At 56.6% G+C, this 11161-nt stretch overlaps 1 protein-coding gene across 1 annotated transcript; it reads right to left on the reverse strand.

Moving 5' to 3' along the window:
- Positions 1–4332: 4332 nt before the first annotated feature.
- LOC112616847 (NF-kappa-B essential modulator-like) lies at positions 4333–10818 on the reverse strand. Its single transcript, XM_025373650.1, has 7 exons — positions 10699–10818; positions 8795–8947; positions 7550–7646; positions 6373–6516; positions 5639–5781; positions 5360–5421; positions 4333–5061 (listed from the first exon to the last, which is right to left on the reverse strand). The coding sequence occupies exons 1-7, from the start codon at positions 10812–10814 to the stop codon at positions 4919–4921; spliced, it is 858 nt and encodes a 285-aa protein (XP_025229435.1). The 5' UTR covers positions 10815–10818; the 3' UTR covers positions 4333–4918.
- Between the last annotated feature and the right edge of the window lie 343 nt (positions 10819–11161).

Raw genomic sequence — 11161 nt, forward strand, 5'->3', positions numbered from 1 at the left:
TTTTGAGTGAGTTCCCGTCTGGAAACGCTCAGGGCTGTCCAAAGCATTTACTGTCTGTTCCGGCCAACACCTGACCTCCCTTGCTTACAGCATTTACTAGCAAGGGCTTAGCCTGTCCCTTTGAGACATCTGTGTAGCACCCACAACCCAGGGTCTTTCCCGAGGGCCCCGCAGCCACTCCTTGGAAATGGAAACCTCAGGAGGCACGGGGCCCGGTCTCCCAGTCTCCACGGGAGGGAAGAATCCCAACCTTGGTAAGCACCGGCAGCTCCCACACACGGCTGGCCTCGTGGCACGGACGCTGGCTGCCCCGTCATCTTTCACCTGAGCCTCCACTCGCCCCCTCCCGACTCCCTCATCCTCCCTTCGCAAGGCCATGCCGCCTCTGCTGGGGCGGGAACGGAGCTCAGCTCTCTCCCCCCGTGAGCGGGGGTTTCTGAAGAAAATCTCTTTTCCCAGCTTGAACAAAGGCCCGCTTTTGTGTATCTTTGTGTATCTCCGGTGTTCTTGTCAAAAGAGGAGGACAGGCACAGAGGCCCGCGGGGACAAGGCCACGGGATGACGGAGGCGGAGGCTGGAGAGGCGCCGCCGGGGGCCCCCAGCGCCGGGGAGAGGCCTGGAAGGCCGCTCCCTCATGTCCCTGGCCGGGAGCCCACCCTGGGGACACCACCGCTAGCTCAGCCTCCAGGCCTCCGGAACCGGGAGGCCACACGTTTCTGGGGCTTCGGCCTCGCCGAAGTCTGTGGTGCTTGGTCACGGCAGCCCCAGGAGACACGGTAAGCCCCTGCCCGTGCCTTGCTGGGCGGCCGTGTCAACAGCGAGCTCTTCCCTGCCACTGGCACAGAAGAAAACCAAGCTGCGTCAACACCCGAGCGACTGTGTGGGAAGACGTATTCTGTGTGTATCAAAGGAATGCGTGCAAATTATAAGCATTTAGGAAATATATTAACATGTAAGGGAAACTTCTCATTACTGGCCACCCAGCTACTCACGTCCCTCCAAATGTTAGCAGGGTGTGCACTCAGAGCTTTTACTTCTCTACTGGGGTCACGCTTTATCCGTAAGTTTGGCACCTGGCCTGTTCACACCAACATGCTATAAGGCATGTGGCGTGTGAGATGTTCGAAATGCCAGCTGTGCCGGGCCACGTCGTTACATATGCAGCCTCTTATCTTACCCCGACCTTTGGCAGCTACAAACGATGAAGTGAAGCGCCTCCCCAAAGCCAGAGTCATCGTGAGTGCCCGACTCTCTCTTAGGGTTACACACCAGGGCTGAGGACGCTGCCTACGGGCTTGCTCCATCCCAGCAAATGGCCCCCTCGGAAGGGACGGCATTGCAAGGCCTCTGTCCTGCACCTTGCCGGCAGAGCGCTCACCTAGGGCTTCATCAGTTGCCATTTTCAGATCACTTTTTGCTTGCTGTTGGACTTGGTGTTGTTTTAGTTACCGATGAGGGCGAAACACCTTCTCACTGTGCTTACTGGTCACCCGCACTGCTCTCGTGCGTTGGTTGGCAGGAGGGGGAGTGCGCACAAACACCAGAGAACGCCACAAGCTCCAGGAGGAACGGGGTTCTGGTTTGTGCATCAAGGGGCCGCAGCCAATAGGGCAGGCAGGCTGGTTCCCTCCCAAGAGTAATCCGACCAGTTGTTCTGGAAGCTCAACCTAAGTAAAGCCGAAAAGGAAAACCTTCGAATGCCTTACTTCCGGGCAAATGGTATGGTTTTAAATCCTTGGTGTCTGGTATACGGTCAACCCTACACCGTGCTACCAGAGGAGGAAGGAGGCAGGGCGGTGGGTTCTTCCAGCTCCCAGGCACTGCTGCTGCATTTGCCCTCATCTGTGTGCTCTGGAGGATGTCCCCATACTGGGTGGTGTGGTGGCCCTGAAGAGATACGTGCATATCTCATGGGTGTGACCTTCTTTGGGAAAAGGGTCTTTCCAGATGTAAAGAATGCCGAGATGAGGAGATCATCCTGGATTATCCATGTGGGCCCTACATCCAGTGACTGGTGTCCTTTATGAGACAAAAGGGAAGACACAGACGAAGAGGAAGAGACTGTGTGATGACAGAGGCAGAGACTGGGGTGATGGCTCTATAAGCAACCAGCAGAGGCTGAGACAGAGGCCCGTAAATGACTCTCTTGGCGCCTGCAGAGGAAACCAGCCTTGCAGGATGTGGTGGCAGGCACCTGTAATCCCAGCTACTCGGGAGGCTGAGGCACAAGAATTGCTTGAACCCTGGAGGCGGAAATTGCAGTGAGCTGAGATGGCGCCACTGCACTCCAGCCTGGGTGTCAGAGCAAGACTCTATCAAAAAAAAAAAAAAAAGAAAGAAGGAAAGAAAAAGAAACGAAACCAGCCTTGCTGACAACTTGATTGCAGACTCTGGCTTCCAACACTGTGAAGGAGTTTCTGTTGTTTTCAGCCCCAAGTGTGCAGTGCTTTGTTACAGCAGCCACAGTCCACTCATACACCCTCCCTCCAAAAAAAATGTAAAGTGCTCTTGTAGAAAAATTGCAAGATTAGGATTTAAGTGCAGCACCCGTGAGCAGAGAAGCTGTCTGTGCCTTTCAGTTTCCCAAGTACAATCTGATGGACACCTGGCTTGAAGAAGGGGAAAGATCACTCCCCGCCACACCCCACCCCCAGATGCTGAGAAAGCCCTCAGGCCAGGTTAATTTTTAGAAGGCTTCATACCCCAATTCTAGCCAGCCTCACACTGTCAAATAGCAGGAAGAAGCCCTGTGAGGAAGCCTCGGGGTGGATTCACAACATCCCGTTCCCAACCAGGGCAGCTTGGAGGAGGGCAGGAAGGCAGGCCCGGGTGCTGGGGAGTCAACTTCCAACTTTGTTTCCTTTGCTACAATTGCAGGGTTAATGCCCGGGGCTCTGACATCCTAGGAAATTTCCAGAATCTTGTAAAACAAGTAGAGTCGTCTGTTCTTCATAATTGGGGCCAGTGTAGGAAACGGCATCACAAACTTCTGGAATGTGATGAAACAGCCACCACCGGCCACACTGAGCAGCAACACTCTTGGTGAAGACAAGAGCATGCTTCGGTGTTGGAAAAAGAAAAGTGCTCGTGTGTGAAGCATCCTTCCATCAGACCACGAGGTGGTCATGACGACTCCAAACTCAAAGTAGTAAAAGGGGAAAAAAATGGATAAATGTGACTACACAAAGAAAAAAAAACTTCGAGGCCGAGAAGCACAGTAGTTTAGCAGGGTGTGGTGGCCCGCGCCTGTGATCCCAGCTACTCGCAAGGCCGAGGCAGGAGGACTGCTGGAGCTCGGGAAATCAAGGCTGCGGTGAGCTCTGATTGTGCCACTACACTCCCGCCTGGGTGACAGACAGAGACCTTGTCTCAAAACAAAAAACAAAGAAACACTAGTAGCAAGGTCAAAGCAGGAAAAGATATCTGCAATTTCTATCACAGGCACAAAGCTAATCCTGCTCATGGACAAAGAGTTTCTAAAAGCTGAGCAACAAAAGACAACCACCCAGTAGACAAATGGATAAAAGATATGAGCAGCCCAGCGGGGCGCCGTGGCTCACGCCTGTACTCCTACACTTTGGGAGGCCGAGGCAGGCAGATCACCTGAGGTCAGGAGTTTGAGACCAGCCTGGCCAACATGGTGAAACCCTGTCTCTACTAAAAATACAAAAATTGGCCGGGCACAGTGGCTCACACCTGTACTCTTAGCACTCTGGGAGGCCAAGGCAGGTGGATCACCTGAGGTCAGGAATTCGAGACCAGCCTGGCCAATATGGTGAAACCCCGTCTCTACTAAAAATACAAAAATTAGCCGAGCGTGGTGGCAGGCACCTGTAGTCCCAGCTACTAGGGAGGCTGAGGCAGGAGAATCGCTTGAACCCAGGAGGCGGAGGTTGCAGTGAGCTGAGATTGCGCCACTGCACTCCAGTCTGGGTGAGAAGAGCAAAACTCTGTCTCAAAAAAAAAGGAGAAAAAAAAAAAAAATATATATATATATATATATATATATGTATATACACACACACATATACACACATATACATACATATATACATATGATATGAGCAGCCCATTCACAAGCAGAACTAAAAAGCATCCTTAAGTCTCAGAAAAGATGCTGAAGCTCACACTTGACGGAGAACTGCACGGCCTAGCGAATGACAAAAACCCAAACGGGCTTTCCCACCTCCTCCTTGGCAAGGCTAGGGAAACAGGGGGTGGGGAGAGACGGGAGACCAAGCTCCAAGGAGGAAGGGGCTCAGGTACCATCTACCCCATCGCCCATACTCAGTGGTGTCACTTCTCAGAATCTATGCCACAGATACGCACAACTAATGCACAAGGATTTTTACTACGCCATTATTTATGGTAACAAAAACATTGGAAACAACCCAAATGTCCATCAATAGTGACTGGTTAAATACACATCGGTCTGGCTGCAAAATGGAATAGCATGCAGCCCAAAAGGAGAGCACCCGTGTGCACGGTACGAGGGCAGCACTCCCAGGGCACAGCGGTGGGTGGGTCGGTGTCCGTTGGGAGGAAGAGCTGCCACCCAGCTCTGCCAGGGGAAGCAGTTCTCCCTGAGCGCCCCAGGCCCCCATTCTTGACTTCCCCAGTGCGGGGTGGAGGAAGAGGGAGGGATTAGCCCGAGGCAAGTGGTTCAAGCAGACAGAAGGGAACAAAAAGAGCAGCGAGTCAGGCCTGATCAGGGCCGCATCTACCCTAAAAGAGGCGACCAGTGGACCAAGAGCTGAAGCGTAAGGCGCCGCGGCCAGCTCCTGGGTGGGGGTCCAGGTGGCATCCCAGTTGTGGTCACCCAGCCCTTCATCCTGGGCTAGGCAGGTGGGAGAGGAAAGCGCAGACTGCACGGTCCCGGGCATGTCCTCGGCAGCTAGTGGCCTTGCACTGGCCGGCCCTACTCAATGCACTCCATGACATGTATCTGCAGGGTGTCCATATCAGGGGCCTGATACTGGCACTTGGGACAGCAGAAGTCAGGTGGCTCCTCAGGGGGGCTCCTCCTCTGGCTGGGCAGGGCCAGGGGAGAGGAGAGGTAGGCTGGGAAAAGAGAAGAGTCAGAGGGAAGGGGAGGATGGAAAGGGACGGAGACTTGGCAGGACTGTCAATGGCAGGCCTGGTCTCACAGGCCACTCATGTAAAACCAGGAGCCGCCGATACCACGGCACGCCTCCCTTAGCCTCGGGGAAGGGGGTGGGCTACCGATGGGGTGGCCTATACGAGCTCCCGCCGTCAAGTCTCCGGAGAGCGACAGGAAGGTCGAACTGTGACCTCCCGCGGCGCAGCACCTGCCCTCCCCACCCACCTCCTCCCACAGGCCCAATGCTCGCTCACTCACCGGGGGCAGGGGGCAAGGGGGCCTGGGAGACCTCAACATGCCGCTTCCTCATGTCCTCGATCCTTTGAAAACAGAAACCGTCCAGTCAAGGCACGCGTTTCTGTAAAGCTCCTTGGCTGGACTAGTGTCAAAGAAGCTCTTGGAAGCTCAGGTGAGAGGAGAGGGACCACAGTGAGCCCTAACCCAGAACACCAGGAGCCATCCGTCTCCTGCGGTCACCACTGGCGACCCCCCAGTGTCGCACCCACTGCTTACACGGGCACGCTCTCAGAGGCCCACCTGGCCGACTCCTGACAGCTGGCCTTCAGTTTGCTGTACTCCCTCTGCAGCTGCTCCAGCTGCTCCTGCAAGAGCTCCTTCTTCTCGGCCAGCTTCTCCCGAGCCTGCCTCTCAGCCTGGAAGTCCGCCTTGTAGATGTCCGCCTGGCAAATCCAACAGAAAGGGATGTGCCCGCCACAAGCCAGCCACCCACCAGGCACTGTGCCGCGCACCATAGGAACAAAGCAGAGCCCATGCTGTCCTCCCAGAGCCCCCAGCGGCGCAGAGGAAACAGGCACGTCGGCGAGTAACGCCAAGCTCACCGAGAGGTCTAAGGAGCAGCACAAGTGCTTCAGAAGCTTACGAAAGGCCACTACAAAATGATGCCAAAGAGGCCAGGCATGGTGGCTCACGCCTGTAATCCCAGAACTTTGGAAGGCTGAGGTGGGCAGATCACCTGAGGCCAGAAGTTCGAGACCAGCCGGGCCAACACGGTGAAACCCTGTCTCTACTAAAAATACAAAAATTAGACGGGCGTGGTGGCAGGCGCCTGTAAGCCCAGCTACTCAGGAGGCTGAGGCAAGAGAATCGTTTGAACCCGGGAGGCAGAGGTTGCAGTGAGCCAAGATCGTGCCACTGCACTCCAGCCTGGACAACAAGAGCAAAACTCCATCTCAAAAAGCAAAAAAAAAAAAGACGCCAAAGAGGCACTCCAGGTCCCAGTGCCAGGGTGGGCCAGAGAGGAGGGCCCTCACCTGGGCCTTCAGCACCGGAACGGTCTCCATCACAATCTTGTGCTGCTCGGCCTCCTCCTTCAGCTTATCGATCACCTCCTGTTTGGCCACCAGGGCCTCCTCGGCCTGCTGGAGCTGCTGCTTGAGATCTTCCAGCTGCATTCCCTAAAGACGGGCAAGGGGAGCTGACGGAGCCTCGTCGGCCCGGGGCGAGGCTGGCTGAGAAGAACTGAGAAGGACGAAAGAGTGGCCGTGGTTGACCAAGCTGGGTGATGCCAGCCCCTGATTTGAGGGCCCATTGCAGGATCTCAGCGTGCACAGGGAGAAGACTGCGTCCTGTCACGGCCCAAAACGACAGAGGAGGAGATGCTGAGGTTTTTTTCAGGACTGAAGAGGCCGCTGAGGTCATCTGGCACAACCTTCCAGCCAGGCCGACATTCCCTTCCCAGAACACCCAGCTGCACAGCCTTCCTCCCACCCTTCATAGGACACAGGCCACACCCACTCACAGCGAGCCGGTCCTGTGCCCGCCACGTGCACAGCTAAGCTGAGAGTCCTCAGTCCTTCCACTCTGCCACCTGGTCAGAGGTGCACTCCTCCCACACAGGCATCCCCAGCTCCCTGAGACACACGCAGACACACCCCACCAACGCTTCCCTCCAGAAATTAAGTGGCCAGTTTTGTAGCTAACTCTTCCCCACGTGACCTGGCTTCAGGCTTTGTCCTTATAAATCTCCTCTGGGTACACTTACGATTGATGGTGTCCTGCTAAAACGTGATCGCTAGCAAACTGCACCCAGCTTAGGTCTGATGAGGACAAACTAGGAAAAGGCTCCCAACCAACACTGGGGTGGAAATGTTGCCGGGCTTACCTTGGCTTGGGGGAAGCTGAGCCAGGTGCCTAGATGGCGATGGCTGGCAAGAGGGAATGTCCATGGAGACAAGATATCCCCAGCCCCACAGAGGGAGCATCCCAAGGCTCTGGTCCAGCCCCCCATTATGGTGGCCTGCTCACACTCCTGAGAGCCACATCCCGGGGTTGCCATCTCCCCACAGCTTCCCTGAGCTGTCACAGCTGCAGCCTGATAAAGGTCTAAGGCAAGTCAAGCGTCCCTCCCAGAAGCCCATTCTCAAGGTTCAGGGAAGCGGGGAGAGGAAGAGACAAGGCCAGCCCTAGAGCCCCGGCAGCCGCACTTACTCGCTTCCGCTCGCTGCCCACCAGGCTGCTCTTGATGTGGTTGTCGTATTCTTGGAAGAGCTGGTGATAGGCCACCTGCAACTGGGCCAGCTTCCGCCTGAGGAAAAGGAGCTTTTGCTGGAGAAACCACCTCATCCCAGTCCAGCCACAGTTCCTGCCTGCTTCCAACTCTACCCGCTCCCTTCCCTCCCTCGCATCACAGGCCTGGAATGGGGTCTTCCAAGGCTGTGTGAGGACTCCTGAGGCTGTCAGCTCTAAAGCAGAGCGCTGGACTGGTCACCAGGCAGTTAATGTCGTTTTCCTAAAAGCTAGTATTTTAAAATGTTTATAATAAAATCGCGGCCAGATGCGGTGGCTCACACCCGTAATCCCAACGTTTTGAGAAGCCAAGGCGGGAGGATCGCTTGAGCTCAGGAGTTCAAGACCAGCCTGGGCAACATGGGAAAACATTACCTCTACCAAAAATACAAAAATTAGCCAGGTGTGCTGGCCTGTGCCTATAGTCCCGGCTAGTTGGGAGGATCGCTTGAGCCCAAGAGGCAGAAGGTACAGTAAGCTGAGATAATGTGACTGCACTCCAGCCTGAACGATAGAGCAAGACCCTGTCTTGAAAATAACAATAGTAATAGTAATAATAATAATTAATAGTAATAATACAATGGAACTACCCTGCACTCTTCAAAACTGTGAACTTCACAAACAGCTCAGAAAGGCAGGGGAACTGTTCTAAAGGAGACTCAAAAGGCACGCCAAGGACAGGAACCTGAGGTCCCAGATTGGATGCCGGTAGAAGGGAGGCTTGGGGTATTTTTGTTGTCTTTCTGTTGCCCAGGCTGGTCTTGAACTCCTGGGCTTAAGCCATCCACCCACCTTGGCCTCCCAAAGTGTTTGGGATTACAGGCGTGAGCCACGGCACCCAGCCTAGATGGGGTTTTAAAGGACAAGTCCCCTGATGACCTAGTGGCTAGGAAAAAAAACTACAAAAAAGGCCACGTGTGGACAGGCAGTGAGACGTGGTCTGGATAGCAGAAGGCATGATTGTGTCAAAGACAAACCGGGTGTCATCATAGTCGCCTCTACTGTTAGCAAGGCTAAGGGACAGAATGGGCCCGCAGCCACAGACAGAATCTGAAGGACTCCTCAGAAGGCAGAAAGAACCATGGACCCAACACTTCTCGGCCTTTTAGCTAAGATCAAGTGTAGAACCACAGACCCCGTGGTGCGGCCCCGCCCCGGCTGACTCACTTCTCCTCCGAGGCAGCCTGGCGCTCCATGCGGAGTGCGGCCTCCACGCTCTGGCCCTGCATGCGCAGCTGGTCCACCTGCACGCTGTGCTGCTGCTGCAGTGCCTCACGCTCACTCTCCAGCTGCCGCGCCTGCTCGCTGGCCGCCCGGGCCCTGGCACAGGGAAAGAGCAGACTCAGGGAGGAAAAACAGGGGGAGAGGAGGGGCTATGCGCAGGGCATGGGCGGGGGGGTGGGGGTCGGCTCTGAACACTCTGTGACCGTGAGCTGAAGCCAGGCAGCAGGGTGGAGGCACCGTCACCAGACACAAGGACAACTGCAGGGGGCCAGGTGGGAGCAGCAGGAGGAGCTTTGCTTGAGACGTGTTTGCTTCAATGTAGGGGCCCAGCAGATGACCAAGTACAGGGTCAAGATGCCAAGGAGACCTGGAAGCCAGGGGAAGGGGGTGGTCCGAGAAAAGGATGGGGTCACCTGCATCCCGCAGTGCTGGGGCCAGATGAGAGGAGCCCTTGGAACTGCCTGTGGAGTTCCAATGGGGGGCTGCTGGGGGCCCCAGCAAAAGAAGTCTCAGTGGAGGGGTCAGGAGAGACTGTTGTTCCAAAAGTGAGAGACTGCCCACCTGGGCGTGCAAGCACTGAGCTCAACGCTGACTAGGACTCGGCCCCATCCCTGGTGCTGCCCAGAGCTCTGCTGGAGTCCCAGACCACCTGCTCGGATGCTCAGTTCCCACACCTGCCCCCCTACAGCTCCCTTAACCTCCAGTTTCCAGGGTCTGGCCTCAGCCCACCACACAGCCTCGCTGCAGGGACGATGGTGGGTGCTTCTGTGCAGGTCCTGGGTGGCCTCTGGCCACAGGCAGACACGGCCCTTCTCTAGTCACCCCAACTCTGCCTGGCAGGCCTGGCTTCTTGGCTCTCCCCTCCACGCCTGCCCGCATGCTGCCCCCACACCCTGCACGGGCTCCCTCTGCCCATCAGAGCCTGATCAGAGCTCCCCTCCCCTCTGCCCTGCCGGCTGCCCCAAGTACACCCTGACCGCCTACTGTGCTGGGGTGGCCGGGGCCCCCCTGGCAGCTGATCCATCTGTCTGGAGGGCAGAAGCAGGGCCGAATGAGAACCACAGAAACCTCCCTGCCCTTTGACCCAATGGTCCCACTCACAAGAACCAAGACCCCTTTGCAAAAGAGAGTAACCAGCAGGCCTGAGGCCACTGGTTGGCAAGGTTGGCCCTTGGCTGGTAAAGTTCCCTTGACACAGTGACACTTTCCCTAGTGGTCAGGGCGGTCCCTGCACCTGCGCCATTTGTAGGAACAACGTGGTTGCCATGAGCACCCACTCTGTTGCTGGGAGTCGGAGATTTAGGTACCTGCCTGGCAGAGGGTGCTCACAGGACCTGTCCCCGGTAAACACCCAGGGTGCCGAGTGTCTAGTGGGCATCTCTGGGCAGGAACATGGCCCGTGTGGGAGGCGCGTCTCACTGTGCCGCTCGCAGGGCAGCGGGAGGCTGGGACAGGGCTTCTCCAACTCCCCCCGCGGCTCCTGCCCTGGCGGCTCCTGCCCTGTGCCCTTTTCCAAAACTCTCATCTACCTCAGCCACGCGGGCAACCGTGCACCGGTCCCAGAAGTCCTTCCAGAGAACTAGACACCGTGGGTGTGGGCTCAGGGCCCCCAAAATGCCTCCTAAGGAAATAATCAAAACTCCATCAAAGGGTCACAGAGTGCGGAGAGCTGGCTGGGACCCAGGTCCCGGATGCCTGGCCCAGACCTCTCCTGACACCTGCCCCAACGTGTTTACGCAGCCTGCCCCGGTCTAGCCTCATCAAGGAGCAGCCTGGAAGCCCCTAAACCCACCTCATGCTTTTGGAAACCCTGGAAGGGGTCTCCGGAGCTGGCTCCCACGACTCACCGACCCTCCAGAGTCTGGCATTCCTTAGTGGCAGCCTCCAAGCGACTCTGGCTCTCCTGCAGCTCCCCGAGCAAGGATGTCACCTGGGCTTTCACAGAGGCCTTGTCCTCAGCCATCTGCTGCAGGAGAAAAAGCCACTTCCTGTCAGCACTGCCTTCCCCCCAGTGGCCCACTCCTGCCATCCACAAGCCCCGGGGCAACCCGCAAGAGGCTGAGGCCTGCGCACCATGAGGCCTTTTTTCCTGCCCTCGGCACCCCCAAACCTGGGTGCCCTGGGGCCTCATGAGCCCAAGGGCCACCCAACCCTCCCCAGCTGCCCACCTTAACCCTCCGCCACAGGGTGAGACACACAGATGGGGCCAAAAGAGATCCCCAAAGAGACGAAGGAGCACAAAGCTGCCTTGAGGTTGTCAACGGCTTAGTCACTGCCCCGGCAAGCAGGCCTTGAGGGCTGAACCCGGTG

This window comes from Theropithecus gelada, unplaced genomic scaffold, assembly GCF_003255815.1.
Source record: "Theropithecus gelada isolate Dixy unplaced genomic scaffold, Tgel_1.0 HiC_scaffold_110, whole genome shotgun sequence".
NCBI classification, from domain to species: domain Eukaryota; kingdom Metazoa; phylum Chordata; class Mammalia; order Primates; family Cercopithecidae; genus Theropithecus; species Theropithecus gelada.